The following is a 27,451-nucleotide window of genomic DNA, read 5'->3' as shown; positions in this document are numbered from 1 at the left end:
ATGTTTTTACAATTTTTGTTGCTATGCATCTGTTTATCAGTTGCTACTGCAAAGGTAGTTACAGGCATTTTCCATAGTTTTGATTCGTTGACTTGGACCAATGCTGCTTCTTATCCGTATAGAGGTCCATCAACTCCTACTTGGAATGCTGTTATCGGTTGGACTTTGGATGGAGCTGTTGCTAGTCCTGGTGACACATTCACATTGAACATGCCTTGTGTTTTCAAATTTATTACTGATCAAACTTCAGTTGATTTAGTTGCTGATGGTCGTACTTATGCTACATGTGATTTATATTCTGGAGAAGAGTTTACTACTTTTTCAAGTTTGAAATGTACTGTTAGTAATGCATTGAATTCTCAAACTAAGGCCCTAGGAACAGTAACTTTACCATTGTCCTTCAATATTGGTGGATCAGGTTCAGATGTTGATATTACAAGTTCCCAATGTTTTAAAGAAGGAACAAACACTGTTACATTTAACGATGGTGACACTACATTTTCTACAACTGCTAATTTCCAAAGATCAGATGTGAATGCAAATGATCGTATCTTACTTTCAAGAATTTTACCCAGTCTTGCAAAATCAGTAACTATTTTTATCCCTCCAAGATGTGCAAGTGGTTATTCTTCGGGTACAATGGGGTTTTCAACTGCTGGTACTGATGCCATTATTGATTGTTCTACTGTTCATGTGGGGATATCAAATGGTTTGAATGATTGGAATTATCCAATAGAGCTGAAGTCGTTTTCTTATACAACAAGTTGTTCATCAAAGGGTGTTCTGGTTACCTATCAGAATGTTCCTGCTGGATATCGTCCATTTGTTGATGCTTATATTTCTGCGCTCACCTCATATACTATGCAATACACAAATCAGTATACTTGCGTTGGTGCTCGCCCTGTTGATGCTTCTTTTAGTTATAATTGGCTTGGCTATGATAATGCCGAGGCTGGTTCTAGAGGTATTACCATTGTCGTAACAACAAGCACAGTTACAGATAGTACTACTGCTGTAACTACTTTACCATTCAATTCCGATGTTGACAGAACCAAAACAATTGCTGTTTTACAACCCATTCCAACAACCACCATCACAACATCATATGTTGGTGTGACTACTTCCTACAGAACCCAAACTGTACCAATTGGACAAACTGCTACTGTTATTGTTGATGTTCCGTATCACACTACCACAACTGTTACTAGTGAATGGACAGGAACAATCACTACTACTACAACACAAACTAATCCAACAGGTTCAATCGATACAGTTGTTGTACAAGTTCCACTGCCAAACCCAACAGTCTCCACTACTGAATATTGGTCGCAATCCTATGGAACAACTACCACAGTCACCGGCCCTCCAGGTGCTACTGATACGATTATCATTAGGGAACCACCAAACCCAACTGTCACCACAACCGAGTACTGGTCTCAATCCTTTGTCACGACCACCACTGTTACTGCCCCTCCAGGTGGTACAGACACTGTGATAATTAGAGAACCACCAAACCCAACTGTGACAACAACCGAGTACTGGTCTCAATCCTTTGTCACGACCACCACTGTTACTGCCCCTCCAGGTGGCACTGACACTGTGATAATTAGAGAACCACCAAACCCAACTGCTACGACAACCGAGTACTGGTCACAGTCATATGCTTCAACCACCACTGTTACTGCCCCTCCAGGTGGCACTGATACTGTTATCATTAGGGAACCACCTAATTACACGGTTACAACCACTGAATACTGGTCACAATCGTTTGCTTCGACTACTACTATTACTGGTCCACCAGGTGGTACAGATACTGTTATCATTAGGGAACCACCTAATTACACGGTTACAACCACTGAATACTGGTCACAATCGTTTGCTTCGACTACTACTATTACTGGTCCACCAGGTGGTACAGATACTGTTATCATTAGGGAACCACCTAATTACACGGTTACAACCACTGAATACTGGTCACAATCGTTTGCTACTACCACCACTGTTACTGCTCCTCCAGGTGGTACAGATACTGTGATTATCAGAGAGCCACCTAATTACACAGTTACTACTACTGAATACTGGTCACAGTCATATGCTTCAACAACGACTGTTACTGCCCCACCAGGTGGCACTGACACTGTGATTATTAGAGAACCACCTAATTACACAGTAACTACAACTGAATACTGGTCACAGTCTTATGCAACTACGACCACTGTTACCGCCCCTCCAGGTGGTACTGACACTGTGATCATTAGGGAGCCACCTAATTACACAGTAACTACAACTGAATACTGGTCGCAATCGTTTGCTACTACCACCACTGTTACCGCCCCTCCAGGTGGCACTGATACTGTTATCATTAGGGAACCACCTAATTACACGGTTACAACCACTGAATACTGGTCACAATCGTTTGCTACTACCACCACTGTTACTGCCCCTCCAGGTGGTACAGACACTGTGATAATTAGAGAACCTCCAAACCCAACTGTGACAACAACCGAGTACTGGTCTCAATCCTATGCTACAACCACGACTGCTACAGCACCACCGGGTGGTACCGACACTGTGATTATTAGAGAACCACCTAATTACACAGTAACTACAACTGAATACTGGTCACAGTCTTATGCAACTACGACCACTGTTACCGCCCCTCCAGGTGGCACTGATACTGTTATCATTAGGGAACCACCTAATTACACGGTTACAACCACTGAATACTGGTCACAATCGTTTGCTACTACGACCACTGTTACCGCTCCTCCAGGTGGTACAGACACTGTGATAATTAGAGAACCACCAAACCCAACTGCTACGACAACCGAGTACTGGTCACAGTCATATGCTTCAACCACCACTGTTACTGCCCCTCCAGGTGGAACCGATATTGTCCTTATTGGAGAACCTCCAAACCCAACTGTGACAACAACCGAGTACTGGTCTCAATCCTATGCTACAACCACGACTGCTACAGCACCACCGGGTGGTACCGACACTGTGATTATTAGAGAGCCACCTAATTACACGGTTACAACCACTGAATACTGGTCACAATCGTTTGCTTCGACTACTACTATTACTGGTCCACCAGGTGGTACAGATACTGTTATCATTAGGGAACCACCTAATTACACAGTAACTACAACTGAATACTGGTCACAGTCTTATGCAACTACGACCACTGTTACTGCCCCTCCAGGTGGCACTGATACTGTTATCATTAGGGAACCACCTAATTACACGGTTACAACCACTGAATACTGGTCACAATCGTTTGCTTCGACTACTACTATTACTGGTCCACCAGGTGGTACAGATACTGTTATCATTAGGGAACCACCTAATTACACGGTTACAACCACTGAATACTGGTCACAATCGTTTGCTACTACCACCACTGTTACTGCTCCTCCAGGTGGTACAGATACTGTGATTATCAGAGAGCCACCTAATTACACAGTTACTACTACTGAATACTGGTCACAGTCATATGCTTCAACAACGACTGTTACTGCCCCACCAGGTGGCACTGACACTGTGATTATTAGAGAACCACCTAATTACACAGTAACTACAACTGAATACTGGTCACAGTCTTATGCAACTACGACCACTGTTACTGCCCCTCCAGGTGGTACCGACACTGTGATTATTAGGGAACCTCCAAATTACACAGTAACTACAACTGAATACTGGTCACAGTCTTATGCTACTACGACCACTGTTACTGCCCCTCCAGGTGGTACTGATACTGTTATCATTAGGGAACCACCTAATTACACAGTAACTACAACTGAATACTGGTCACAGTCTTATGCAACTACGACCACTGTTACCGCTCCTCCAGGTGGCACTGATACTGTTATCATTAGGGAACCACCTAACTACACGGTTACCACAACTGAATACTGGTCACAGTCTTATGCAACTACGACCACTGTTACCGCTCCTCCAGGTGGCACCGACACTGTTATCATTAGGGAACCACCTAACTACACGGTTACCACAACTGAATACTGGTCACAGTCTTATGCAACTACGACCACTGTTACCGCTCCTCCAGGTGGCACCGACACTGTTATCATTAGGGAGCCACCTAATTACACAGTAACTACAACTGAATATTGGTCACAATCGTTTGCTACTACGACCACTGTTACTGCCCCTCCAGGTGGCACTGATACTGTTATCATTAGGGAACCACCTAATTACACAGTAACTACAACTGAATACTGGTCACAGTCTTATGCAACTACGACCACTGTTACTGGTCCACCAGGTGGCACTGATACTGTTATCATTAGGGAACCACCTAACTACACGGTTACCACAACTAAATACTGGTCACAGTCTTATGCAACTACGACCACTGTTACTGGTCCACCAGGTGGTACAGATACTGTTATCATTAGAGAACCACCAAACCCAACTGTTACTACCACTGAATATTGGTCAGAATCCTATGCTACCACCACCACCATTACCGCCCCACCAGGAGGTACCAACTCAGTAAGAATCAGAGAGCCTCCAAATTTTACAGTCACAACCACTGAGTATTGGTCACAATCTTATGCAAGTACTACAACCGTTACTGGTCCACCAGGTGGAACTGACACCGTAATCATCAAGGAACCTCCAAATTACACGGTTACCACTACTGAATACTGGTCACAGTCATACGCAAGTACTAGCACTGTTACTGCTCCACCGGGAGGAACTGAAACTGTGATTATCAAGGAACCACCTAATCCAACTATTACTACCACTGAGTTTTGGTCACAGTCCTACGACACTACCACAACCATTACTGCCCCACCAGGTGGCACTAATAGTGTCATTATCCGAATCCGTTCTAGTCCAAGTGATGAATCTAGTGAGTCCACATTCTCAATATTATCTGTTCCCTCATTTTCAGCCTCGATAAGTATTGTCTCCTCGTTTTCTCGTCCACATTATGTAAACACTACGGTTACCAACTTACCTAGTTCCCAGTCATCATCAGTGAATATACTTTCCAGTGATGAGATAACGTTTACTAATGATGATAGATTCACGTCTTCGATTGTTTTTGAAAGTGGTGAAACAAGTGTGGCAATATCAACAACTTTCTGTGATGACGAACATGGTTGCCAATCTTCTGCTACACAAGGTTCTGTTGTAAGAACTACTGCAACAACGACGGCAACAACCACAACAGTTATTGGTGGCAATAATGGCACGGATAAACCAAAGTCTGGTGAGTTAGCTTCTACTGGTTCTGTTACAAGCAAGATAGTAACACCGGGTGGTCCATCACCAACTGCACCCTCGAATCCTGGGTCTCCAAATAATGGTGTACCATCACCTAAATCACCATCTGCAGAAACACCAGCCACCAAGAATGTACCTGGATCACCAGATATTCCAGACACTAAATCGACTGATATTGCTAGGACAACGACTATTGTGTCCCATACGGTGACTGAGAGTGGAGCTATTGGTGTTCTGATAAATCCAAATCCTGCTTTGACAACAGGTACCCCATTGGTAGGTAAACCTGGTTCTGTAGTTAACCCGTCACGTGAAACTGGTATCAATACAGGATCAAGAAGTTCAACTAAGATTGTTACTCCACATGCTACTGGAACTGCCACAGCTGCTATTCCAGATACAGGTAATGGTGCTACTACAAAGGGTCATGATACAACTGGTGGTAATTCCCATGGATCTGCAGCTACCACTAATACTCAAGGTGGAAATAATGAACCAGGTAATCAATCACCACCTAATACAGGTGGAGCACCTGTGGGTACCAGTAGCCAAGGAGTTGACACCACAGCCTCTCAAGCGACTACATTAAGTCAACAGACTACAAGTTCCTTAATCACCACGCCTTTAGCTTCTACATTTGATGGTTCTGGTTCTATTACTCAACATTCAACCTGGTTGTATGTGTTGCTTACTGCTATTTCTTTATTCTATTAGTGATTCCAGAGCTTATTTCTGGTTTAGGATTATTTGTTTCTTTTCATTTGTGTGATTTCTTCAGAGTATTATTTTCATTTTCGGTTTTGGTAAATTGCATTGCTAAATTTTTTATTTTTTTCATCAATCTTTAGGAGAGGTTTGTTATACCACATGGATTGTTTTTTGTTTTTTTTTTTAGCATGCCCAATTTTTATTAGGTATATTTTATTTGTTAATACATTGTTCGTAACTAAGTATATTGTAATACACATTTATTGTTCAATAATTAAGAATGGTAACAGCTGACAATGAATTCAACAAAGGGTTGGATTATCTGGAATTACATGTTATATTGATGATGCTTTTTTGGCAACAAAAGTAAACAGATTATCACTACCTAACCTATAGACAGACGTCACTATAGCTTATTTTCTAAACTTTTCAGTGCAAGCAATTGTGTATAATTTCGTTTGCCTTTGGGATTATAAAAGGCTATATGGATTTTCAATAGACAATTCTACTCAAAATATTGGAAATAAATAGCATTGGATTGCCAAATATTGTTAGCAATGCTCTATTCATATATCACATAAAGTAATATCAACATCAATGACATATAGCTGTTGAAATAGAAGAAGAGTTGGATTGTTCAACTGATTATTGTTAATTATTTGGTAGCGCCACATATACCACACATGAAGAATTTCCAAAATCAAAAACACAAAAACAAAAACAAAACCACAACAAACTACAAACTACAAACTACAAACTATGAATCAGTTAATTGAATTGATATGGTATACAACATCTTTATAACATTTAACTAATACTTCCATATAATCTTTATAAGAATTTAGAAATATCAAGTGTCATAACTGTTTATTATCATTCATTTAGGGAAACAATCTAATAAAGTACAACTTACAAACATCAGCAAAACACAAAATATGGCAAAAAGTATATTAAAGGATAATCAAAATCATACCGTCCCAATACTTCGTGGAGATAATAGTAATAACAACAATAGTAACAAAACTGATGAATCAAGAATTTCAATAAATTTAAATCAAAACAACAACAACAACAATAATAATAATCGACGCGTTTCATTTGCTCGTGAAGTCACATTACATAAGATTGATTATGTTGAGAATCCTAATAATAAACGACGTAAGACTGATATTGGGATTACTTATCAAGATTATGGAGAATCTTCTGGTAATGATTTAAATCTGGAAAACTATCACCATAATAATAATGATAATAACAATGGTATGAATAATATAAATGAACAAGATGAGCACGAAGAAGAAGAAGAAGAACATGAACAAGAACAGGGTGATGATACCTATGGAGAAAAAATGCTTGTTGATAGTTCTGATGAAGATGAACAAGAGGAAGAAGATCATGTTATAGACGTCAACAACAACGACCGACGAGATCATGAAGAACAGACTATGGAATTAACGAGTGTTGGTGTACCAGAATACATTCCTCCCGTAATTGATGATGGCAAAGCAAGCACAGATCAACAGTACCATAGGGTAGTAGTCGTAGAAGAAGAAGAAGAGGAGGAGGAGGAAGATATGGAATTGACAGAAGGAATGCCTCGAAAAATTGAATATAGTTCTCCCAAGGAGACCAATGTAGATGATCAAAATAATGACGATGAAGATATTACGATGGATGTTACAAATGTATTATCACATATTCGTCAAAGTGCGAATCAAAATCAAAATTCAGTACAAGATAATGCTCATAGTGAAAATAAGGATCCTCAAAATGTTGATGATACTCAGCCAATGGAATTGACTCAAACTTTTGAGAATATCACCCGATCAAGTATTGAGAAACCAGTTCTTCAAGAAGTTATTGAAGAACAAGAATTGGAGGGTGGTATAGAACAACATGGTTCAGAAAATAAACCAGAGGTGAAAGAACAAGTAATCGATGATGTTGTCAATACAGAGCCAGAAGAAGAAAATGAATTAGATCATCAAATAATTGATAATGATAATAGGGAAGAGAACAAACCTAGCAATATATCGTCTAATGATTTTTCCGAACATATGGATCTTACTATTGTTGATTATAAAAAGATTGATTATAATGGACCAATTCCTGAGATTCCTAGAGGTGATGGATTTGATAATGGAGAATTATCTTTTGCTATGGATTTGACAGAAATTCAACTGTTTGTTTGTCCTCGCAATGATAAGGAGAATCAAGATGATAATGAAACTGGAATTGATGAAGTAGATGCCAATGCCATTGCCATTGCACAAGAAATACAACCAAATGAAGAAGGAAAAATAAGGGAGAATGAAATTACGGAGAATGATGCTATGGAATTAACACAAACCATTCCCATGAAAATATTAGATTCAAATGAAGACACCAACTCAATCTCACAACCATTGGAAGAATCAATACCTACAAGTAATAATTTACCAGATGAATCATTATCACAACCAATGGAACTTACTCAAATTGATTCTAAAATCACCACAGGAAAAGAATCTGATTTAGGTGAAGTGTCTCAACCAATGGATCTTACTCAAACAACTTCCAATATATCACATGATGATGAAATCAATACATCAGGGATTGAAGAAAGAGTGACAACGACTACTATTCCACTTGCTGAGATAACTCAAGATGATATTAATGAAGAAGACGAAAGAGAAGAAGGAAAGACTGAACCACAAGAAGAAAAAGAAGAATCATCTGAGGAAGACGATGAGGATGATTCATTTGATGAAGATGATCCAAATTATATACCTGTTTCATTATCGAAATTTTTAAGTGATATTAGAGTACAATTTTATGATGATTTAGAATTGGATCTTAATTCTATACCCCGATTAAGTATAACCAATTCTATTGAATTAACCCCTAGTTTGCATGACTATATTAAAGCTAAACCAAATTTAGAATTATTGGAATTATATGAATTTTGTTGTCATGAATTAAATAAAAAAATCATTCAAGGACGAGAATTATATAATGAATATGAAAAAACTGTTATCATAAATAATCCTATATTATTTAAAAAATATTATTCAATGGATGATAAAACCAAATTATTAATTAATTTAAAAATTCAATTAATTCGAGATTTTGCTCGATTGAAAAGTAAAAAAACTTGGTATGATTGGAGAAATCAATTAATAGAAAATTTAATTGATAAATTAAATGAAGAAATAAATTCATTAATTAATGATAAACAATTATTAATTGAAGATATAAATCGATTAAATGAATTATATGATAAATGTCGAATATATTTAAACATATTGAATAATAAATTTAATGAATTAATAAGATTGAAAAATGAAATTAAACGAATCCCACCAATTGAATTAAATAAATTACAATTAGATGTTGCTAAAAGGAAACAAGATATTGTTGAAATTAATAAAGAAATTGAAATTAAATTATTACAATTATCAACTATTAAAAAAAATTTACATGATAGTAATGAAAAAAAATCATTATTACAAATTCAATTAAATAATTTACAAAATGAATTTAATCAAATTCGAAAATATGATAATTTGGAAATTAAATTAATTTTAAGGAAATATCAATTTTTACAAAATTTAACAAATTTGAAATATTTAAAAACCACCCAAAAAGAACAACAACAACAAGAACAAGAACAAGAACAAGAAGATAGAGGTCATAAAATATCTTTTTTATTTGATGATTCAATTATTTGTCAATTTGATTTTATTAATAATAAAATAATGTATACTATGGAACAAAATAATTTCAAAAATAAATCTTCATTAATCGGGGTATTCGATCAAATTATAATTGATGGAGAGAAACAACAAGAATTAAATATAATTGATAAATTTCAATTATTTTGTCGAAATTGGCATTGGTTAAAGAAATTAGATTCTGATTTATATTATGTTTCATTAAAATTTCCCATTGAATTGAAATTTGTTCACAACAATGAAAAAGAAGAAGAAGAGGAAAAGGAAGGGAAGAAATATCTTGAATTTACCATTAAATATTATAATTTCAAATATGATTATAAATTATTAATTTGTGGAGAAATTGATATTAATAATTTTGTAAATAATCAATCTAATGTAAATCCTAAGAATATTGAATTTACTGGAAGAATAATTCATCAACGAGGTGAAATTAATAACAACAATAATAATAAATCATTTAGAGAACAAATTAGTAATGATCTTAAAGTATTTGATAAACAAATTTTGAATAATCTAATAATTGTTAATAAATAATTTTTGTATGTATGTATGTATGTATGTATATACGTACATATTATTAATGCTATAGTAAATTAAATTATATATCTAATCAAGAATAAATCTAACTTTTAATGAGTGGCACCTAAAAAGATTGTAGCACTTAAACAAACAATCATAACTAATACCCCCCAAATTGCTAAAAATAATCCACCATATTTACAAAATTTTTCTAAATTATTTAATGAACCATGGGGTTCAGATTCAGATTCAGATTCAGGTTTAATTAACAAATAACCAAATAATCCTGGTAATATAAACGAAATTGATGTTGAACCAGTAGATCCAACAAATGCTAATACATGAGCTAATGAAGTTACTGAAATTGCCACAAGATATGATAATATAACAATCACTGTAGTAATTATATAAAATTTCTTTGTTGTCATAGGAACAATAATTGGATCATGACCATCAGTATCTTGAGCTCCTTCTACTGGGGTAGTAGATATAAATGATTCATTGGCGTCATTGCCATCACCAATGGTTGTATCATTACCAATACTTTGTAAACTTTCAATATCAGAACTTAAAGAAGTATATCCATGTTGATCTCTATTATTGTTGTTGTTGTTATTACTACCACCAGTAGCAGTAGCAGTGGCAGTGGCAGTGGCAGTTCGAAATTTCGATTGTTGTACTCCATGGGTGCAAAAATATATCACGTGATTAATTGATCCACGACAAGGATGACATTGTAAAGGGAAGGATAAACTAACCATAATAACAATACATAATCTTCCAATTAATGAAGAAATTGAATTTGGAGAATACATAGTAATAATATTAGCATTTACTGAATTACCAAAAGTTAAATACCCAAAAACCCCCACGATTAAATAAGATAAACAAGCAATTGAAATTGAATTACGAATGATTAAATTTGATTGTCTAGTTTGTGAACCGTCGGTATCATTTGGTTTTAATTCATTTATTATAGCAAACATATTTTGATGACAAGTATAAGCGAAAACAAATATTGGGAATGAACTTAATGTAGATTTTAAAGATATTGGACCAATATAATGATAAACTATATCTGAAGATGAAGCAAAGGTGGGAGTAGTAGAAAAATAATGGGCAACAACAAGACAAATCAAATAACCCACTGAAAATAATGCTAAAATACTAGTATATTTTAAAGAATCCAATTTTTTCAAATATGATAAAGGAGTGACAATAATTATCATAAATATAGTAATCCAAAAATTACGAGCCATTAATATTGAATCTAATGGGACATTTTTACCCGCAATACTTTCAACAATTTTCGGCATTAAATCACCAATAACAACAAGATAACTTACTCCAACTCCAAAACATTTAATCAGAATAGCACTATCAAATAAAATACTTAAATTAGGATAAGTTAATTGTGATAAACTAAAATATGATACTGAACCTCGTTGATCAGTATATTTAGCAACTTTATTTTGTAAATAAAGTCCCATTGATGAAGTTAATGATGACCATATAATTAATATACAACCAAATAATAATCCATTATTTTTCAATCCATAAGGCATGGCAAGTATACCAGCACCAATTATGGTGTTTAATAAATTAATAGATCCTGATCTTATTGTAGCACGTCCCATAACTCTAATAATATTGACTTTTATTAACTTAACTTAACTTAACTTAACTTGTTTTATTAATCTATGGATTGTTGTTTCTTTTTGATAAACTGAAGAAATAATTGAATATATATATACTACAGTAATGTTAATGTTAATGTTAATGTTAATGTTGACCCACCAATAAATACCAACATAATATAGTATAGTAATACTAACACTATATATATATATGGAGGTTGATAATAAATGGAAATATATATTCAATTCTTCTTATGGTCTGATTAAAGAAGATTGTTGATTTGTTGATTTGTTGTTTTGCTCTCAAAGAAGATTTCGTTATCTCACACGACTCTACTACATTCACACACATAACAATTTTTCATTTTTTTTTTGGGTCTCAAGTCGTGTAACATTATCACAATTGGTAGCAACAACCAATAACCAATTTAACCAATTTAACCAATTTAACCAATAACCAATAACCAATAACCAATAATTACCACTAGATTAAAAGTATTATATCAAGTTTTACCATTTTTTTAATGTAAATTAAATAATTATATAAGTTTTTTTTCCTATTACCTAATAACTTTAATGTTTCATTATTTTATTTTATAAGAATGGGGTTATAATTTATTAAGGAAAAACAAAAGTAATATAAGAAATAATATATATTTCAAGGTAACTTATGAAGGGTTCAAAAAAAAAAAAAAAAGCCCAGGGAAGGGTTCATAAAATTCAAACATGTATATATATATATATACATATATATACATATACATATATATATGAGACAGGGTGGTCAATTCAAATCAAATCAAAGATATTATATTTAAAAACTTACCCTTGATTACCTTATAAGGGAAGAACAAGAAAGATTGGAAAGGAAAGTTTAAGAACTTACAATAACAATAACCATAACAACAACAAGAAGAACCAGTGAAGAAACTATTAACCATAAGTTGATATCTGGTAAATATATCCTAAATACTTTAATCATTTAAAATAACTGATTGTATAATACATATATATATATATATATAATAGTTAGGTGGAGGAGGGAGGAAGAGGAAGAAAGACTTCTATTCTTTCAAAAACAAGCCAAGTCCACACACTCTAGATTTAACTGTTTATATATATATGACGTATATATAGTAAGAAGAAATGTTAATTCCTGATAAATAAATAAATCAATCAATCAATCAATCAATCAGCTAAACAAACAAACAAACTAACAAAAGAAATAATAATAATAATAATAATAATAATAATTTGTAAATATTATATGTATAATAATAATAATAATAATAATAGTAGTAGTAGTAGTAGTAGTAGAAGTAATAATAGAATACTAATGTATAATGAATAAAAGGGGGGGAGGGAGGAAGGGAAGGACTCCTAACAATAACAATTACAATTACAATAACGATAAAAGTATTTGAAAGGTTATAAAAGAGAGAGAAAGAGAAAGAGAGAGAAAGGCAAGACAAGACAAGACAAGATAAAAATAAAGATAAAGATAAAGATTAAAAGTAAAGGGGGGGGGGGAGATTATCCTATAATAATGATGATCTGGCAGTGATAAGGATGATAAGGAGGATGAGGATGATACGCAATACTTGATGATAATCAAATTAACAAAAAATAAGAACAAAAACAAAAACAAAAACGAAAACAAATAATTAAAAGGAATTAATTCATCTCAAAATGTAATTTTATTTATATTTTCCATTTTCCATTTTGGTTTTCTCTCTGAATTTAATTTAACTTAACTTAACTTAATTTAACTTAATTTAATTTAATTTAACTTAAAATACTAACCAACCAATAAGGAAAGCAATGAGTACTAATACTAAAGCAACTGGTAATGAAATACCACTGACATCTTCACCAGATCCTCCAACTAAAGAAGAAACTGGACTTCTTGAGGCAGCAGCTTTTTCATTTTGATCCAATTTAGTAGATAATGTTTGAACTTGTCTAGCTAAAGCTTCTAATTCACGTTGCAAAGCTGGAGATGGTTGAGATGCTCCACCACCAACATTACCATATCCATTACCATGACCATTACCACTAGAAGCTTGATAGTTTGATTGTTGATAATGTTGTTGTTGTTGTTGTGGTTGTTGTTGATGAACAGCAGCTGTAGTACTGGCAAATGATTGATTATTATAACCATTATGAGCAGAAGAAGTATCAAATGATCTGTTAGCAGTTTGATTGAAAGAGTTATCACCGTTTGGAACATTCTGAGCTTGATTATAGCCAGAGCTAGCAATAACACCACCAGCACCTGCACCAGCACCAGCACCAGCACCAGCAGCAATACCAGCTCCAGTACCAACATCAATATTAGATTGACTTGGTTGTTGTTGCTGTTGTAATTGTGGTTGTGGTTGCTGTTGATTAAATTGTTGTTGAGCTGGTTGTTGTTGTTGTTGTTGTTGTTGTTGTGGTTGTTGATTGATACCAGCACCACCATCTGGTTTATCTGGACCAACAACATAATTAACTCTCAATTTTTTAGAAACAACTTGAGGTTTAAATTGAGCTTCTAATTGACCCCAAGATTCACCAACTTTTGTTGGATCAATTGAATTTGGTGCTGGTACTGAAACTAATAAAAATTTATCTTTACATTTATAATCATTTGGTAATGGTTGAGAAAATCCTTGTAAAATAATTGAAATTTGTAATGATTCTCCTGGTTGAACAATACTAGCATTTGGTCTAACACAATATAATTTAGGAGCAGTAGTTTTAACTTTAAAAGCCAATGGAGTATTGGTTGGATTAGATAAAGTTAAATATTCAGTGATTTGTTTGGTAAATGATCCTATAAAAAAAAAAACAAAAAAAGAAGTAATAATAGAATGTTAGTATAACTATTTTATTTTGAAATAAAAATCATCAATAAGGATTGCAAATGAATATATAGTCTTATTGATTAAAGTGTCTAAGATGACTAGTCCTGGTAGAAACGAAAGAGGCAGTGTTTTTGATTATCTTCAGTTTTTTAGTTGAATCAATTGACAAAAAATCATTTTGGACAACTCTCTATAAATTACCACTCAATCCATTCTTCCTTCAATTCTATTCTATTCTATTCTATTCCTTCTGATGGTTGGTTAAATACATACCAGTGAATTCTAAATTGCTTGGTGAAACATCCATTGTTGATCTAATTCAATTGTATTCTGTTGATAATGATGATGGAAGTAGTAGTTGATTAAAAATATTAATATTGGATGATGATGATAATAATAATATAATTATAAAAAGGGAAAAAGAAAGAAAGAAAGAAAGAAAGTTGTTATGGATTTTAAAAAAGAAAAAGAAATAAGAAATATGAAATTTTGAATGTTGTATGTTTTGTTGTGTTGTGTTGTATGTTGTGTGGTGGTTGATTTGGAGAGATTTTTTTTTTTTTTTTTTTTTTGAAATTTTTAATGTCGTGTACTTTGTTCCCTTTTCTTTTTCTTTTTTCCTTTTTTGTCGTTCCCCTTTTTTGTTTACCTTGTGATAATTTTTTACTTCTGACGGCACGGACTTACCTTTTTTTTTTCTTCTATTCCTTCTCCTCCCTCCCACCCTCCATCGTGCCATGTCGTGTCGTGTCGTGTAATGTTTTGTCCCCTCCTTCCCTCCCTCCCTCCATCGATTAATATTGTGTTATGTCGTGTAATGTTGGGCCCCTTGTTCATTTTCATTCTCACGGGGATTCTCTTGTTCTCTTGTTCTCTTTTTTTTTTCTTGTTCGGGTTTTGAAAGAAAATGTCTACAACACTCAATGGTTATAATTAACCATTAATTTACTAAGTTGGGATATGATATGATATGATATGATTAAGTGTTAGAGTAATAATACAATCCAAATAATTAAATCATATATACTAGAGAGAGATACCCAAATAATGGGGCGAGGGGAGGGGGATTAATTATAACCCCAATAGCAATCATGATATAAATGGGTTGCAATATAATCTGTACTGACTATAAAAAAAAAAAAAAGGAATTAAAACGACATTTATCAGTAATAAAGAACATGAAAAACATGAACATGAACATGAACATGATCTATTCATTCACCTCTCTAACAACAGAGCAAAGGCCAACAAGTATAAAATGTGAAATAACAATTGATAATTTATTAACTGAAAAAGGAAATTAATTTTTTTTTTTTAGGCATTTAGCTTTCTTTGTTTCTAATTATTCATCATTAGGCCGTGGGGTAAATATAATTACTAGTAACAGTAATATATACGGTGTATGTATGTATGTATGTGTGGGTGTGTCTGTGTCTGTGTCTGTGTGTGTATAATATTTGACATATGATAAGATACCAATGATTTTCAATTTGTATAATTGAATTTAAACCACCACCACCACCACCACCCCCCCCCCCCCTCTTTCCTTCAATCTTTAGCTGCTGATTGAGACGACTAGGGTTTATCTCTTTATCATCATCTTGCTGTTCGTATAAAATTCATGACGTATCAGATTTGTGGTAACAGTTAAGTACTTTGGTTTTATACCATTTAGATATAACTTTACTATAAACTACATACTGCTACCTCGGTTATTGAAATCTTTTAATCTTTCCCTTTTAAAATTCATCGTTATTAAAGGATATTTTTTCCATTCCTCTCACCTCTTAACAAACTCCAAAATATTCAATTATTAAACTAAGTAATGCATTGATTTCTTTTTTTTTTTTTTTTTTTTGGTAAACGGTCCATCGTTAGTTATCAATCGTCAATGCATATGATGATAGAGGTAATAATAATAACAACTTTAATTGGGGATAATATTATATGAATTGCCTATTTAAGAAATAAATATCAAGGGACCAAATAACCTTCTTGTTGTTGTTGTTGTGCCTACATGGCCTACATTGTTGTTGCTGTTGTTGTTATTGAGTAATAATAATACTCCCACCACCAGCTCACCAATACCTCCATTTGAAGTAACAACATCTATCTATCTACCTATCTATCAATCCATCCATCCATTTTGTCAACTTATAAAGGAAGAAGGATTTAAGAAGGAAGGAAGGAAGGAGGGTGGGGGAAGGAGGGGGGGGTTAATGAATCAAATTCTTTCCCACTTTTCATGCAAGAACCGGATTTAAATCTTTCCCAATTACACACACAAAAAAAAAAGAGGGAAAAAAAAAGAAGTAAGAGACTAATTCTACATCACGTGACCTCCTTGTTCTTTTTCTTATGAATTTCTATTAAATCATACTTTCTTATATATATTATATATATTTATCCATATCCATACTCATATACATATACATATACATATACATATCAATAATCATCACCTTTAGTGACAACTTCTTTTTTATGAGGATGTAATAATATAGTATGTTCATATTGAGCAGTATAACTACCTCTTTTATCAACAATTGGAGGATATTCTTCAATAATACCATGTCTAACTAATTGATTTAAAGCAAATAAATATTTTTCTTCACCAGTTCGTTCTAAATATCTACGACACCAAGGTAAAGTACCAAAATTTTGTTTAATTGATTCTAATAATTGTTTTGATCTTTCTGATGGAGGTTTTAAATGTTGTATATTTTTATTCATAGCATAATGAGAACATTCCCCCTCAGGTAATACATAACCATTACCAGTAGATCCAAAAGTTTCAATAGCAAAAATTTCACCTTCTTCCATTTTTGTCATATCTCCATTAGCTATAATAGGTACTGATTTTCCTGAATGAATAATAAAATCATCAATATTATGACCATTTAAATTTTTAATACATTTAATAGGATAAATTTTACCATTTTCTTCCATTTCATAAGATTCCATAACTTCTTGAATAGCAGCTCCAATATCATTTAATCTAACATCAATACCCAGTTCTTTAATCCCAGTATATGTTGCTTCTTTAACTGCTTTCATAATATTATCATATTTCCCTTCATCATTAAATGTCATAGTAAAAGCTGAATCACAAATACGTCCATTTACATGAATTCCAATATCAACTTTCATTATATCATCTTTTTTCAAAATTAATTTATCTCCAGTATTAGGAGTATAATGAGCAGCAACATGATTTAATGATAAACCTGTAGGAAATCCAATTCCTGATTTTAAAGTATGATCATTATTAGAATAATTTCGAATTGAATCTTCAATTAAATTGGCAATTTCAATCATTGTCATCCCTGGTTTAATACTTGATTGAGCTTTATGTCTTACTCGACGATGAATTTCGGCTCCTTTACGGAAATCTTGCCATTTATTATTTTGTTGTCGATCTAAATATCTTTTTTCTTCAGATGTGATTCGATAAGAATTTATATCTTCTAAAGGATATTCCATCCATTGACCTTCAGGGAAAATTCCTTCAGGATATGATGAATCAATAGATATAATTTTCTTCTTTTTCTTCTTTTTATTTTTATTTTTATTCTTTTTCTTTTTTTTATCACCTGATGAAGAAGCAGAATTTCCTGATTCAGTTATTTCATCATCATCATCATCATTATCTTCATCATCATTATCATCATTATCAACATCATCATTATCAACATCATCGCTTTTATTGACTTTATTAGTTTTTTCTGGTTTAGATTTATCAATATTTAATTCATTGATTTTCGATTCAATTACTTTAGTATCTTCAGTTCCAGTTACACCAGTCATACTAGAAATTAATTGAATAGAATTGAAGGTAAAGGGAATGTGATGAAGTAAATGAAAGAAAACGGAGTAAGAATAATTTGAATAAAAAAAAAAAAAAAAAAAAAATTTTTTGTATTGGTGGATGATGATGATGATGAAAATGAGAATATGAATAATTGGCCGAGGTAGTGTCCGATTTGATAATTAATTTTAATTATTAATCCAAAGAGAAATGAACCCAAATTGTGTAAACCTATTAAAAAGGATTAATTAAATAAGATTAGAATTAATATATGGACTATAAAGGTTTACAAGATAGATCAATTTATTAAAATGTCTTTAATTAGTTTTATCCAAATTTTGCTCTATTTATATCGTTTTTTTTTTTTTGCTCATACTCTTTGGACTTTGGGATTGGTAATTATTCATTATTTGAATAAGTCATCCCATAAACAACCTCATCAATCCCTTTACCAAAATTCATTCATTAATACTCCAATCCAAATATTTCAAGTTCACAAGATATGTAGCAGTTACTTTTACCGTTCTTACCAAACACTATTATGTTTACTTTCCCAGGAAAGAGAATTAGGGGGGAGGGGGGATGGGGGGGAAGAAGTAGAAGAACTCTTTCCAATTTAATTATGAAAGATTTTAGACAATTGTAAGTTCTAAAGTAATTACAAGAACAAATTGTTTATCATTCATAAATGATTCTTCTTTATATTCCTAAAAAATAGTTTTTTTTTTTTTTTTCATTATTTATTTATGTCTAATTTTGACTATTTACATATTCAATTTGTTCAATCTAATAATGAGAAAAGTATTCTGGTTTAAAAGATATATATATATATATATATATATATATAAGTATGTATAAAAACTACTACAACAATACTAAATAGATCAAGCTTGATATTTAGTTAGTCATATTTAGATCTAATCTTTTATTTTTGTATATTTATAGTTAGAATAAGGAAATTGCAAATATAACCAAACCAAATACACTAAGATTTTCCTTTATTTTTTTGCACCCAATTCTAGGGAAATTACAAGTAATCAATAGAAACATATATACATATATATATATATATATATATACATATAACCAAAAGATTTATCAATATTATGATGATTTTCCCTTTTTCCAATCATCATAATTTATAATTTCACAATTTATAAATCATGAGTCCATCAGATTTATTAATTGAATTATCAGAATTTATTAATACTGATAATTATCAAATGAAATTGAAAAATATTTTAATTAGTAAATTTTTATTAAAATTTCCTATTGAAATAATTTATAAAATATTATTTTATGTTCCTGATTTATATTTATTAGTATTTTTCCTGATAAATTTGAAAACTATTAATTGTAATAAAATTTCAATTAAAGATTTAGAAGATTATATTTTCAATAACATTAATAATAATAAAATCATTTATTTAGATTTAAAACCTTTAATTGATATAAATTCAATAAATTATCAAACTTTGGAAGATTTATTAATTTTTAAAAAAATTGATTTCCGATTTCTTGATAAATTTCAATTTTATTATCATTCATTAAATATTAAAAATTGGCAATTTCCTTTATTTATGAGTCCATTTATTATAAGATTTATTAATAAAGATAAAACAAAAGTAGAAATTGATGATTGGAATCGAATATTATTAGATGGGATGGAATTAGGGTTAGGATTAGGATTAGATTTGGATTCAACAGCAACAGCAACAACCACGTCCACCTCCACCTCCACCACCAGCACCAGCACCACAACAACAACAACAACAACAACAACTATTAATAATAATTCTCATATGATCATTAGAGGACTTCATCATATGATAACCAAACCAATCACTACACCAGCTACTACTACTACCACCACCACCACCACCAACACCACCAACACAAGCAATTCTTTTTCACCATTCATCCCTGATGTTAAACAATTTTCATTAATTATTCAAAATTTAAAGAATAAAATTCCTGGTTTCAATCAATGGCAAATTAATCAACAAGAAATTTTTTTCCTTAATATTAAAAATACTAATTTTCAATTTACTTTAAAAGGTATTGATGAAAATTGTTGGTTTAAACATTATAATTTTACTAAATTATATTTAAAAACTTATTATTTATATCAAGATGATTATAAATTGAATAAATTATTTAATTTTAATAATTTAATTAAATTAACTATAGATTTTGGTCAATCACCATTAAATTTTATACCTCATTGGTTTCAATTTATTAAAAATTTATTAAATTTGGAAATTTTTAATTTAAATATTGGTAAAATATCTTTAATTGATATTGGTTTAATTGTATTAAAATTGAATCAATTGATTGAATTTAATCTTAAAACTTTTAAATATTGGACTCAAATATTTTGGAAATGGTTGATTATAAAATTAATTAATCAACGGAAACATCGAAAACATCAAAAATATCAAAAACAAAAGTCTAAGACTAACAATCAAAATTTAAATCCAAATAAAACCAAAGAATTCAAATTCACATTGCAATTTATAGATGATTAGCTCCTCTCCCCCTTTTTTTTTTTTTTTTGTTTTCGTTGGAAATAGTAATTGATTTATGTTAATGAAAGACAATGTTTATTTAAAAATTCTTTTCTTAATTATATTATAATATTATCTTCTGAAATTAAATGTTGATCGACAAAGTGGACAAGTAGAACTACCTGAACTTTTGAACCATTTATATAAACAAGCAGCATGGAATTTATTAGAACATGTTGTACAATTTTTAGAAGGTAATGAAGAATCTTGATGAAGAATTGAATAACAAATTGCACAATCTTCAAATCCAGAAAAATGTAAATTGACATTTTTACAAAATAATTCAATTGATTTAGTAATTGATCCATTAGTTAATGAAATTATTTTTTGTGATGCCAATAACCATGCTTTCCATTGATTTTCTTTAACTCCAACACAAAGTGGACCTTCAACTGAAACATTACTTAATGGATAATTTGATGGTATAGACCATCGCATCGATATATTCTCTTCTTCTACAGAAATATTGGCCTTGATTTGATTGGTCCCAATTTTTATATTAACCTCATTTTGTTCAAGTTTACCAATTTCTTTACCAACATTCTCTTTAATATCTTTAACAAGTATAGGTGCAATAAATTTGACAGTAAATTTCTCCACAATATTCTTAAATTGTTTATCTCTAATTTCTTGATACCAAAGTTGTACTTGAGATCCACAAAGTTGAGCACATTTGAAATAAATATATCCTGCTAACAATTTAAGTTCATGAATGGAACTTTCAGATTTGCCCGTTTCAATTAAATCATAATTTGGAATAATGTTGTTTTCAGTGTCTTGCTGTTGCTGTTGTTGTTGTTGTTGTTGTTGTTTCCCACTATCAATGATAAATAAACTCTCATCTTCAACATGTAAATATTCAAAAACAAAATCAAACAATATTGGAAGCTCTTTATTTTGTACAAGTTGTCCAATGTATTCATTTTTCATCTTCAAAGTAATATCTTCCATATACGACAATATTAATACCCATGACCACATATACTGGAAAACTTCATATTCTTGATGACCTAAAGTATGATTAACAATCTTTATAAGTTCATCAGGTATTCTTGCTTGTAATTCTTTTTCATCATTTTTAGACAATTGATATTCAACAACAAATTCCTGTTGTTCTAACAAAATAATCTGTCTTAAATACCATGCACAAATTCTTTGAACAGATACCGATTTACTACTTGTGAATAATTTGAAAAATGAACTTTTTTTGGATTGAATGATTTTCATTTCAATTGATGATTCTCTTAATACTCTTGCTATTGTTTGTTCCACCAATATAGTTGCTTGATTACGACAAGTGTAATTAAAATTAAGGAATATATCAATCAATTCCTCATCAAATTTACCCATATCTTTATTCATAACCTGAATATAAAATTTCAAAGTATAATAATTCAAATCTAATCTATTTGGCTCAAGTTGAATAATTTCAAAATTGTTTTCAAAAACTTTCTTGGCCAATTCATAATAATTATCCGGAATATTTGTTTGCTTCAGAATTATAACCCCCAAAAAACAACAAATAAGTACCCGTAAATCAATAAATTCATTATCATAAGCCACTGAAGAGTCTAACCAATCACTGATTAAACTTAGTACCATTGTGAGTTTATGAATTGGATAAACATCAGTGGCAAAAACCTCAGTGTTGAAAAATACTAATGATAATACAACCCATTTAATCCCATCAGTAATAATTTGTTCCTCTTTCTTGACAGCCAAAATTTCTGATAAAACATAATTTCTGATCCGATCTAATTTCTTGGAATTTAAAAACTTGGAAAACCCTCCCACCAATGATACAAATTTAAATGGAGTTTTCACCAATTTAGTATAATTAATATCAAACGATTCAAAACTGGAAAGACTTTCAAATTCCAATGAATCTTCAACGGCTCGTTTAATTATCCTAGCAGCATAAAATGCATGTACATCATTTCTTTCGACAAGTTGCCATAATTCTTCTAATACAAGGGTTTTTTCATTAATCAAATCACCAAATTTGAAATTCTTAAAATGCTTACTGATTTTGTGTTGTAGATTAGACAACACATCAACAACATCTTGATTAACATTGTCCTTGAGTAAAATATAGTCGGCAAGGTATTCTTTTATTAGCAACAACAATGTATCCACTACTTGTCCATCAATGTTATTCAAAAATTTACCAATTGAAGGTATAAATTCATCGAGTTCCAGAGGTGTTTTTCCTTTTTGGCACAAGTAAACTGCCAGTCCTAACGGATTGGATATTGCAACTGAAAAAATATCAATCTTGGAAATAGAATCTAAAGTTCTTTGTTTAAATTGTTCAATGGGTAAAGGACCCGTTTTAACAAATTTATAAAACTCTTCACTTAAAGACCCTGACCCTAATTTAATAAACTCAATCATCGACACAAGATAAATATCTTTAAATTCTTTTAGGGTTGTTAAAAATTTGACATTTAAATGAATCCAAGCAACATGAAGAAGTTGAGAAATGTCTAAATCAATAATAATTGACAAAAGATTATATTGAACAACTAATTCAATAAATTTCAAATATGCATCTTCACTATCCAATGATTTTATAACATTTAACAAAACATCTTTATCTTTAGTAGATTTTACAATCATTTCAATTTGATCTTTGGACATTTCTTTCTTTGATACATCTGTTAAATGAGAATAAATTTCAGGGAATCGTTTTTCATCAATAGTTATTCCAAGATTTTGTATAAAATAATCAATCTTTTCTGGTTTAACCATAGTTAATTTCAAATAAAAATCATTCACTATATCATCTAATTCATCTTCATTTTGTAACAATTTTTTTGCAATGGCAATATTTAAAATATCCAAAATTGGCGTAATAAAATCTTCCTCAACAAAGGCAGGAAGTTGAACCAAAAAGTCAGTAACTTCTGGGATCGGATCTATCATATTGTTCAAATACAACTTAATCACAAAAAATGGTATTTCAAGATTCAAATCTTCGCTTTCATCAAGTAAATCAGTACAAACATATCGTACCAAATTGTCCAATTGTGACTGCAACCCAAGCTGTTTAAGAACATCAAAATATACACTCAAAAAACTCTTTGGTGAACTATCAATAACATTTGCATCAGTAATGAACTTTTCAACAGTCTTATTCAATTTGTTAAATACTTTTTCTGTACCACTAGAAAGGTTGTTTTTCAAAGTTTGAACAATGGCAGTTTTATCAGGTTGAGATCTAATACTGGCTAAGCTTTTTAATACTTGCAAGATAAGTTCATCAACCAACATAGTTGATTCCACAGTAAATAAATTCAGTATCTTTAATGCACAATCCAATGCACCTGCTTTGAATGTCCCCATGGTTGTTGAATACTGCTTCAGTAGCAAATTAATCACATAATCGTATTCATCCTGGCTGTTAAAATCAACAACATCTAACTTTTGCAAATCTTGAAATATTTTGACAACTAATTGGTAATAACTTGGATCCAGATTACATGGACCAAGTTTCAAATACTCGTAAAACCTAGTAGAACTTTTGCTACCCGCTAGATCCCAAAAATTCTTCTTCAATTTATTACGGATACCAAATTCAGTTAATCTTACAATAGCCTGCCAAAATGGTATAATCACATTGGAATAAATAATACTTCCAGAAATTTTATTGGATTTGAATTTGATTTTGATAAACTTCTTAGAAACTAGTTTATATACCACTTGTAAGTTGTCATCCGATAAATTGGTTATAAGTAATAGCAAGTTTTTGAATAACACCAAATCCATATTATCTTCTTTGAGAGAATTGCTCAAATGGTCCCATAACGACTCTTCTTCTAATATAGGAACAATATTTTCGTCCAGTAATTTGCTTAACATGTTAATAGCACAAACTAATCCTCGATCATATTTTGACACCATTTCAGATTCACTAGTGTATCGTCTATCTGATAAAGTTTCCATGCTTTCTATACTGACAAGAGTTCCAATCAAATTGATAATTTGTTCTTCAAAAATATTCCAAGTTTTATTCAATTTGGAAACATCTCCTTGGAATGATTGTAATAATGTTTTATATGCAATTGAAGATACAGATTTATCTGTATCAAATATCCCCATTAACCATATAGGTATTGAACTTTTCAAATATTTACTATATTTCTTACCACCAACAATTTTCAAAAAATTGCCTTGAATTTGATGGGACAACAAACGAACACTTCGGGAATTATCCAAGGCAAGCTTTGGATACACTTGAAGCCATGCAACAATTGTTGGGTCGTCAATTTCTGTTATTGTTAACAAATCATTCAATGCTTTCTCCTTGGTCTTAGGGTCTCTTTTCATTAATGATTTGAAAATCACAACTACTTCGGAGTTGTATAAAGTAGAAATATCTGGCAAGTGGGTGATATAATTTAAAGATATAGGAAATCCATTATACCCTAAATCTCCTGTAATTTCATATTGTTTAGCCATATTATCCAAATACTTTGAGATGTAAAGCAAAAGAATATCAAAGTTATATTGTAAGGCAAAAGAGAATTTTTTTTTTTTTCCATCCATTCATCCATTCATCCATTCATTCTCTCTTTGGAGGTTTTCCTTCATGGTACCCTCTCTATATATTAACATTCAATACACCAACTACTACTAGATGAACGTTTCTATATTAAATGAAACTTTAATACTCCCATATCTATAAGAATCCAATGACTAATGAATAATATTTGTTAGGTACAATCTTATTAATCTGAATATTGAAAAGATCTTGTTAAAGTCAATAAAAAAAAGAAAAAAAAAAAACTGGAAGCTACCATGTGTATTATTGCTGGTCGTGTCCCATTGATCACAGATTTCAAGTAAATTTCTCGACAAAAGCAATGCCACTTCTTCCTTCCACCCCCCTTCCTTTTCTTCCATATAATCTCCCTCCTCCTCCTCTTCCCCTTTTTCTCTACTATTACATTCTTATGTCATTTAAAGGATTTAAAAAGGGTGTCCTTAGGGCCCCACAGACAGTGCGTCAGAAATTAAACATGGGGGAAATCACCCATGATGCTGTTTATCTTGATGCCGAAAGAAGATTCAAAGAAATTGAAACCGAAACAAAGAAATTGAGTGATGAATCTAAAAAATATTTCAATGCTGTTAATGGGATGTTAGATGAACAGATTGATTTTGCCAAAGCAGTGGCAGAAATTTATAAACCAATCAGTGGTAGATTATCCGACCCCAATGCTACTGTGCCGGAAGATAACCCACAAGGTATTGAAGCATCAGAACTGTACCAAGCTGTGGTTAAAGATCTCAAAGATACATTAAAACCCGATTTGGAATTGATTGAAAAAAGAATTGTTGAACCAGCACAAGAATTATTAAAGATTATCCAAGCTATAAGGAAAATGTCATTGAAAAGAGACCATAAACAATTGGATTTGGATCGTCATAAAAGAAATTTTTCTAAATATGAACAGAAGAAAGAAAGAACTGTTAAAGATGAAGAAAAAATGTACAGTGCTCAAGCAGAAGTTGAAGTTGCTCAACAAGAATATGACTATTATAATGACTTGTTAAAGAATGAATTACCAATTTTGTTTCAAATGCAAAGTGATTTTATTAAACCATTGTTTGTTTCCTTCTATTATATGCAGTTGAATATTTTTTACACATTATACAATAGAATGGAAGAGTTGAAAATTCCATATTTTGATTTGTCGACTGATATTGTCGAAGCTTACACTGCCAAGAAGGGGAATATTGAGGAGCAAACCGACGCTATTGGAATCACCCATTTCAAAGTCGGACACGCCAAATCCAAATTGGAAGCCACTAGAAGAAGACATGCTGCTATGAGTAGTCCACCTCCTACCGGTGCTAGCTCTATCACATCCACTGGTACTGGAAGTGAATTACCTGCATACACCCCGGGAGGTTACAATCAACCATATGGTGATAACAAGTATCAACCACCATCTTCTCCAGCAACATACCAATCTCCTGTGACTCCTGCTGCTGCTCAATCTCCAACTATTTATCAATCACCAGTGGCTACTGGACAGCCTCCAGCATATTTACCACAAACTCCAGCAAGTGCTCCGCCACCACAAGCAGGTAGCGGTCTTCCAACATGTACAGCTTTATACGATTATACTGCACAAGCCCAGGGTGACTTGACTTTCCCTGCAGGAGCCGTTATTGAAATTATACAAAGAACCGAAGATGCCAATGGATGGTGGACTGGTAAATACAATGGTCAAACCGGGGTGTTTCCTGGTAATTATGTGCAATTATAGATTGAAAATCACTGCATTCGTCGATAATGAAATCTCTCTAAAAAGTTATTGGGTCACAAATCTGTATACATATTTTCTGTCCCTTGTAACCCGATGTATTCTATTCTATTCTA

General features: G+C 31.9%; 8 protein-coding genes across 8 annotated transcripts; 4 read left to right on the top strand and 4 right to left on the bottom strand. All coding sequences in view use genetic code 12, as the record gives it.

Annotated features, from left to right (window-relative positions):
* ALSD3 (agglutinin-like protein, putative) lies at positions 1–5,970 on the top strand (the record flags this gene model as incomplete). Its single annotated transcript, XM_002421123.1, has 1 exon — positions 1–5,970. One exon carries the CDS (start codon positions 1–3, stop codon positions 5,968–5,970), a length of 5,970 nt encoding a protein of 1,989 aa, XP_002421168.1.
* Positions 5,971–6,899: 929 nt separating this feature from the next.
* On the top strand, positions 6,900–10,214 carry CD36_64607 (kinetochore protein, putative; the record flags this gene model as incomplete). The annotated part of the gene is made up of 1 exon (XM_002421122.1): positions 6,900–10,214. The coding sequence occupies one exon, from the start codon at positions 6,900–6,902 to the stop codon at positions 10,212–10,214; it is 3,315 nt and encodes a 1,104-aa protein (XP_002421167.1).
* A 95-nt stretch (positions 10,215–10,309) lies between these two features.
* Positions 10,310–11,836, bottom strand: CD36_64604 (vacuolar amino acid transporter, putative; the record flags this gene model as incomplete). Its single annotated transcript, XM_002421121.1, has 1 exon — positions 10,310–11,836. One exon carries the CDS (start codon positions 11,834–11,836, stop codon positions 10,310–10,312), a length of 1,527 nt encoding a protein of 508 aa, XP_002421166.1.
* Positions 11,837–13,626: 1,790 nt separating this feature from the next.
* CD36_64590 (endoplasmic reticulum integral membrane protein, putative) lies at positions 13,627–14,992 on the bottom strand (the record flags this gene model as incomplete). The annotated part of the gene is made up of 2 exons (XM_002421120.1): positions 13,627–14,654; positions 14,959–14,992. 2 exons carry the CDS (start codon positions 14,990–14,992, stop codon positions 13,627–13,629), a joined length of 1,062 nt encoding a protein of 353 aa, XP_002421165.1.
* A 2,141-nt stretch (positions 14,993–17,133) lies between these two features.
* On the bottom strand, positions 17,134–18,492 carry CD36_64570 (methionine aminopeptidase, putative; the record flags this gene model as incomplete). Its single annotated transcript, XM_002421119.1, has 1 exon — positions 17,134–18,492. The coding sequence occupies one exon, from the start codon at positions 18,490–18,492 to the stop codon at positions 17,134–17,136; it is 1,359 nt and encodes a 452-aa protein (XP_002421164.1).
* Positions 18,493–19,656: 1,164 nt separating this feature from the next.
* On the top strand, positions 19,657–21,021 carry CD36_64550 (conserved hypothetical protein; the record flags this gene model as incomplete). Its single annotated transcript, XM_002421118.1, has 1 exon — positions 19,657–21,021. One exon carries the CDS (start codon positions 19,657–19,659, stop codon positions 21,019–21,021), a length of 1,365 nt encoding a protein of 454 aa, XP_002421163.1.
* A 111-nt stretch (positions 21,022–21,132) lies between these two features.
* CD36_64540 (RING finger protein, putative) lies at positions 21,133–25,608 on the bottom strand (the record flags this gene model as incomplete). Its single annotated transcript, XM_002421117.1, has 1 exon — positions 21,133–25,608. The coding sequence occupies one exon, from the start codon at positions 25,606–25,608 to the stop codon at positions 21,133–21,135; it is 4,476 nt and encodes a 1,491-aa protein (XP_002421162.1).
* A 317-nt stretch (positions 25,609–25,925) lies between these two features.
* CD36_64520 (cytoskeletal protein, putative) lies at positions 25,926–27,338 on the top strand (the record flags this gene model as incomplete). Its single annotated transcript, XM_002421116.1, has 1 exon — positions 25,926–27,338. The coding sequence occupies one exon, from the start codon at positions 25,926–25,928 to the stop codon at positions 27,336–27,338; it is 1,413 nt and encodes a 470-aa protein (XP_002421161.1).
* Between the last annotated feature and the right edge of the window lie 113 nt (positions 27,339–27,451).

Source organism: Candida dubliniensis, chromosome 6 (assembly GCF_000026945.1).
Source record: "Candida dubliniensis CD36 chromosome 6, complete sequence".
Classification (NCBI taxonomy): Eukaryota; Fungi; Ascomycota; class Pichiomycetes; order Serinales; family Debaryomycetaceae; genus Candida; species Candida dubliniensis.
The sequence above is the reverse complement of the archived record's forward strand: the minus strand, read 5'-3'. Positions and strand labels throughout refer to the sequence as shown.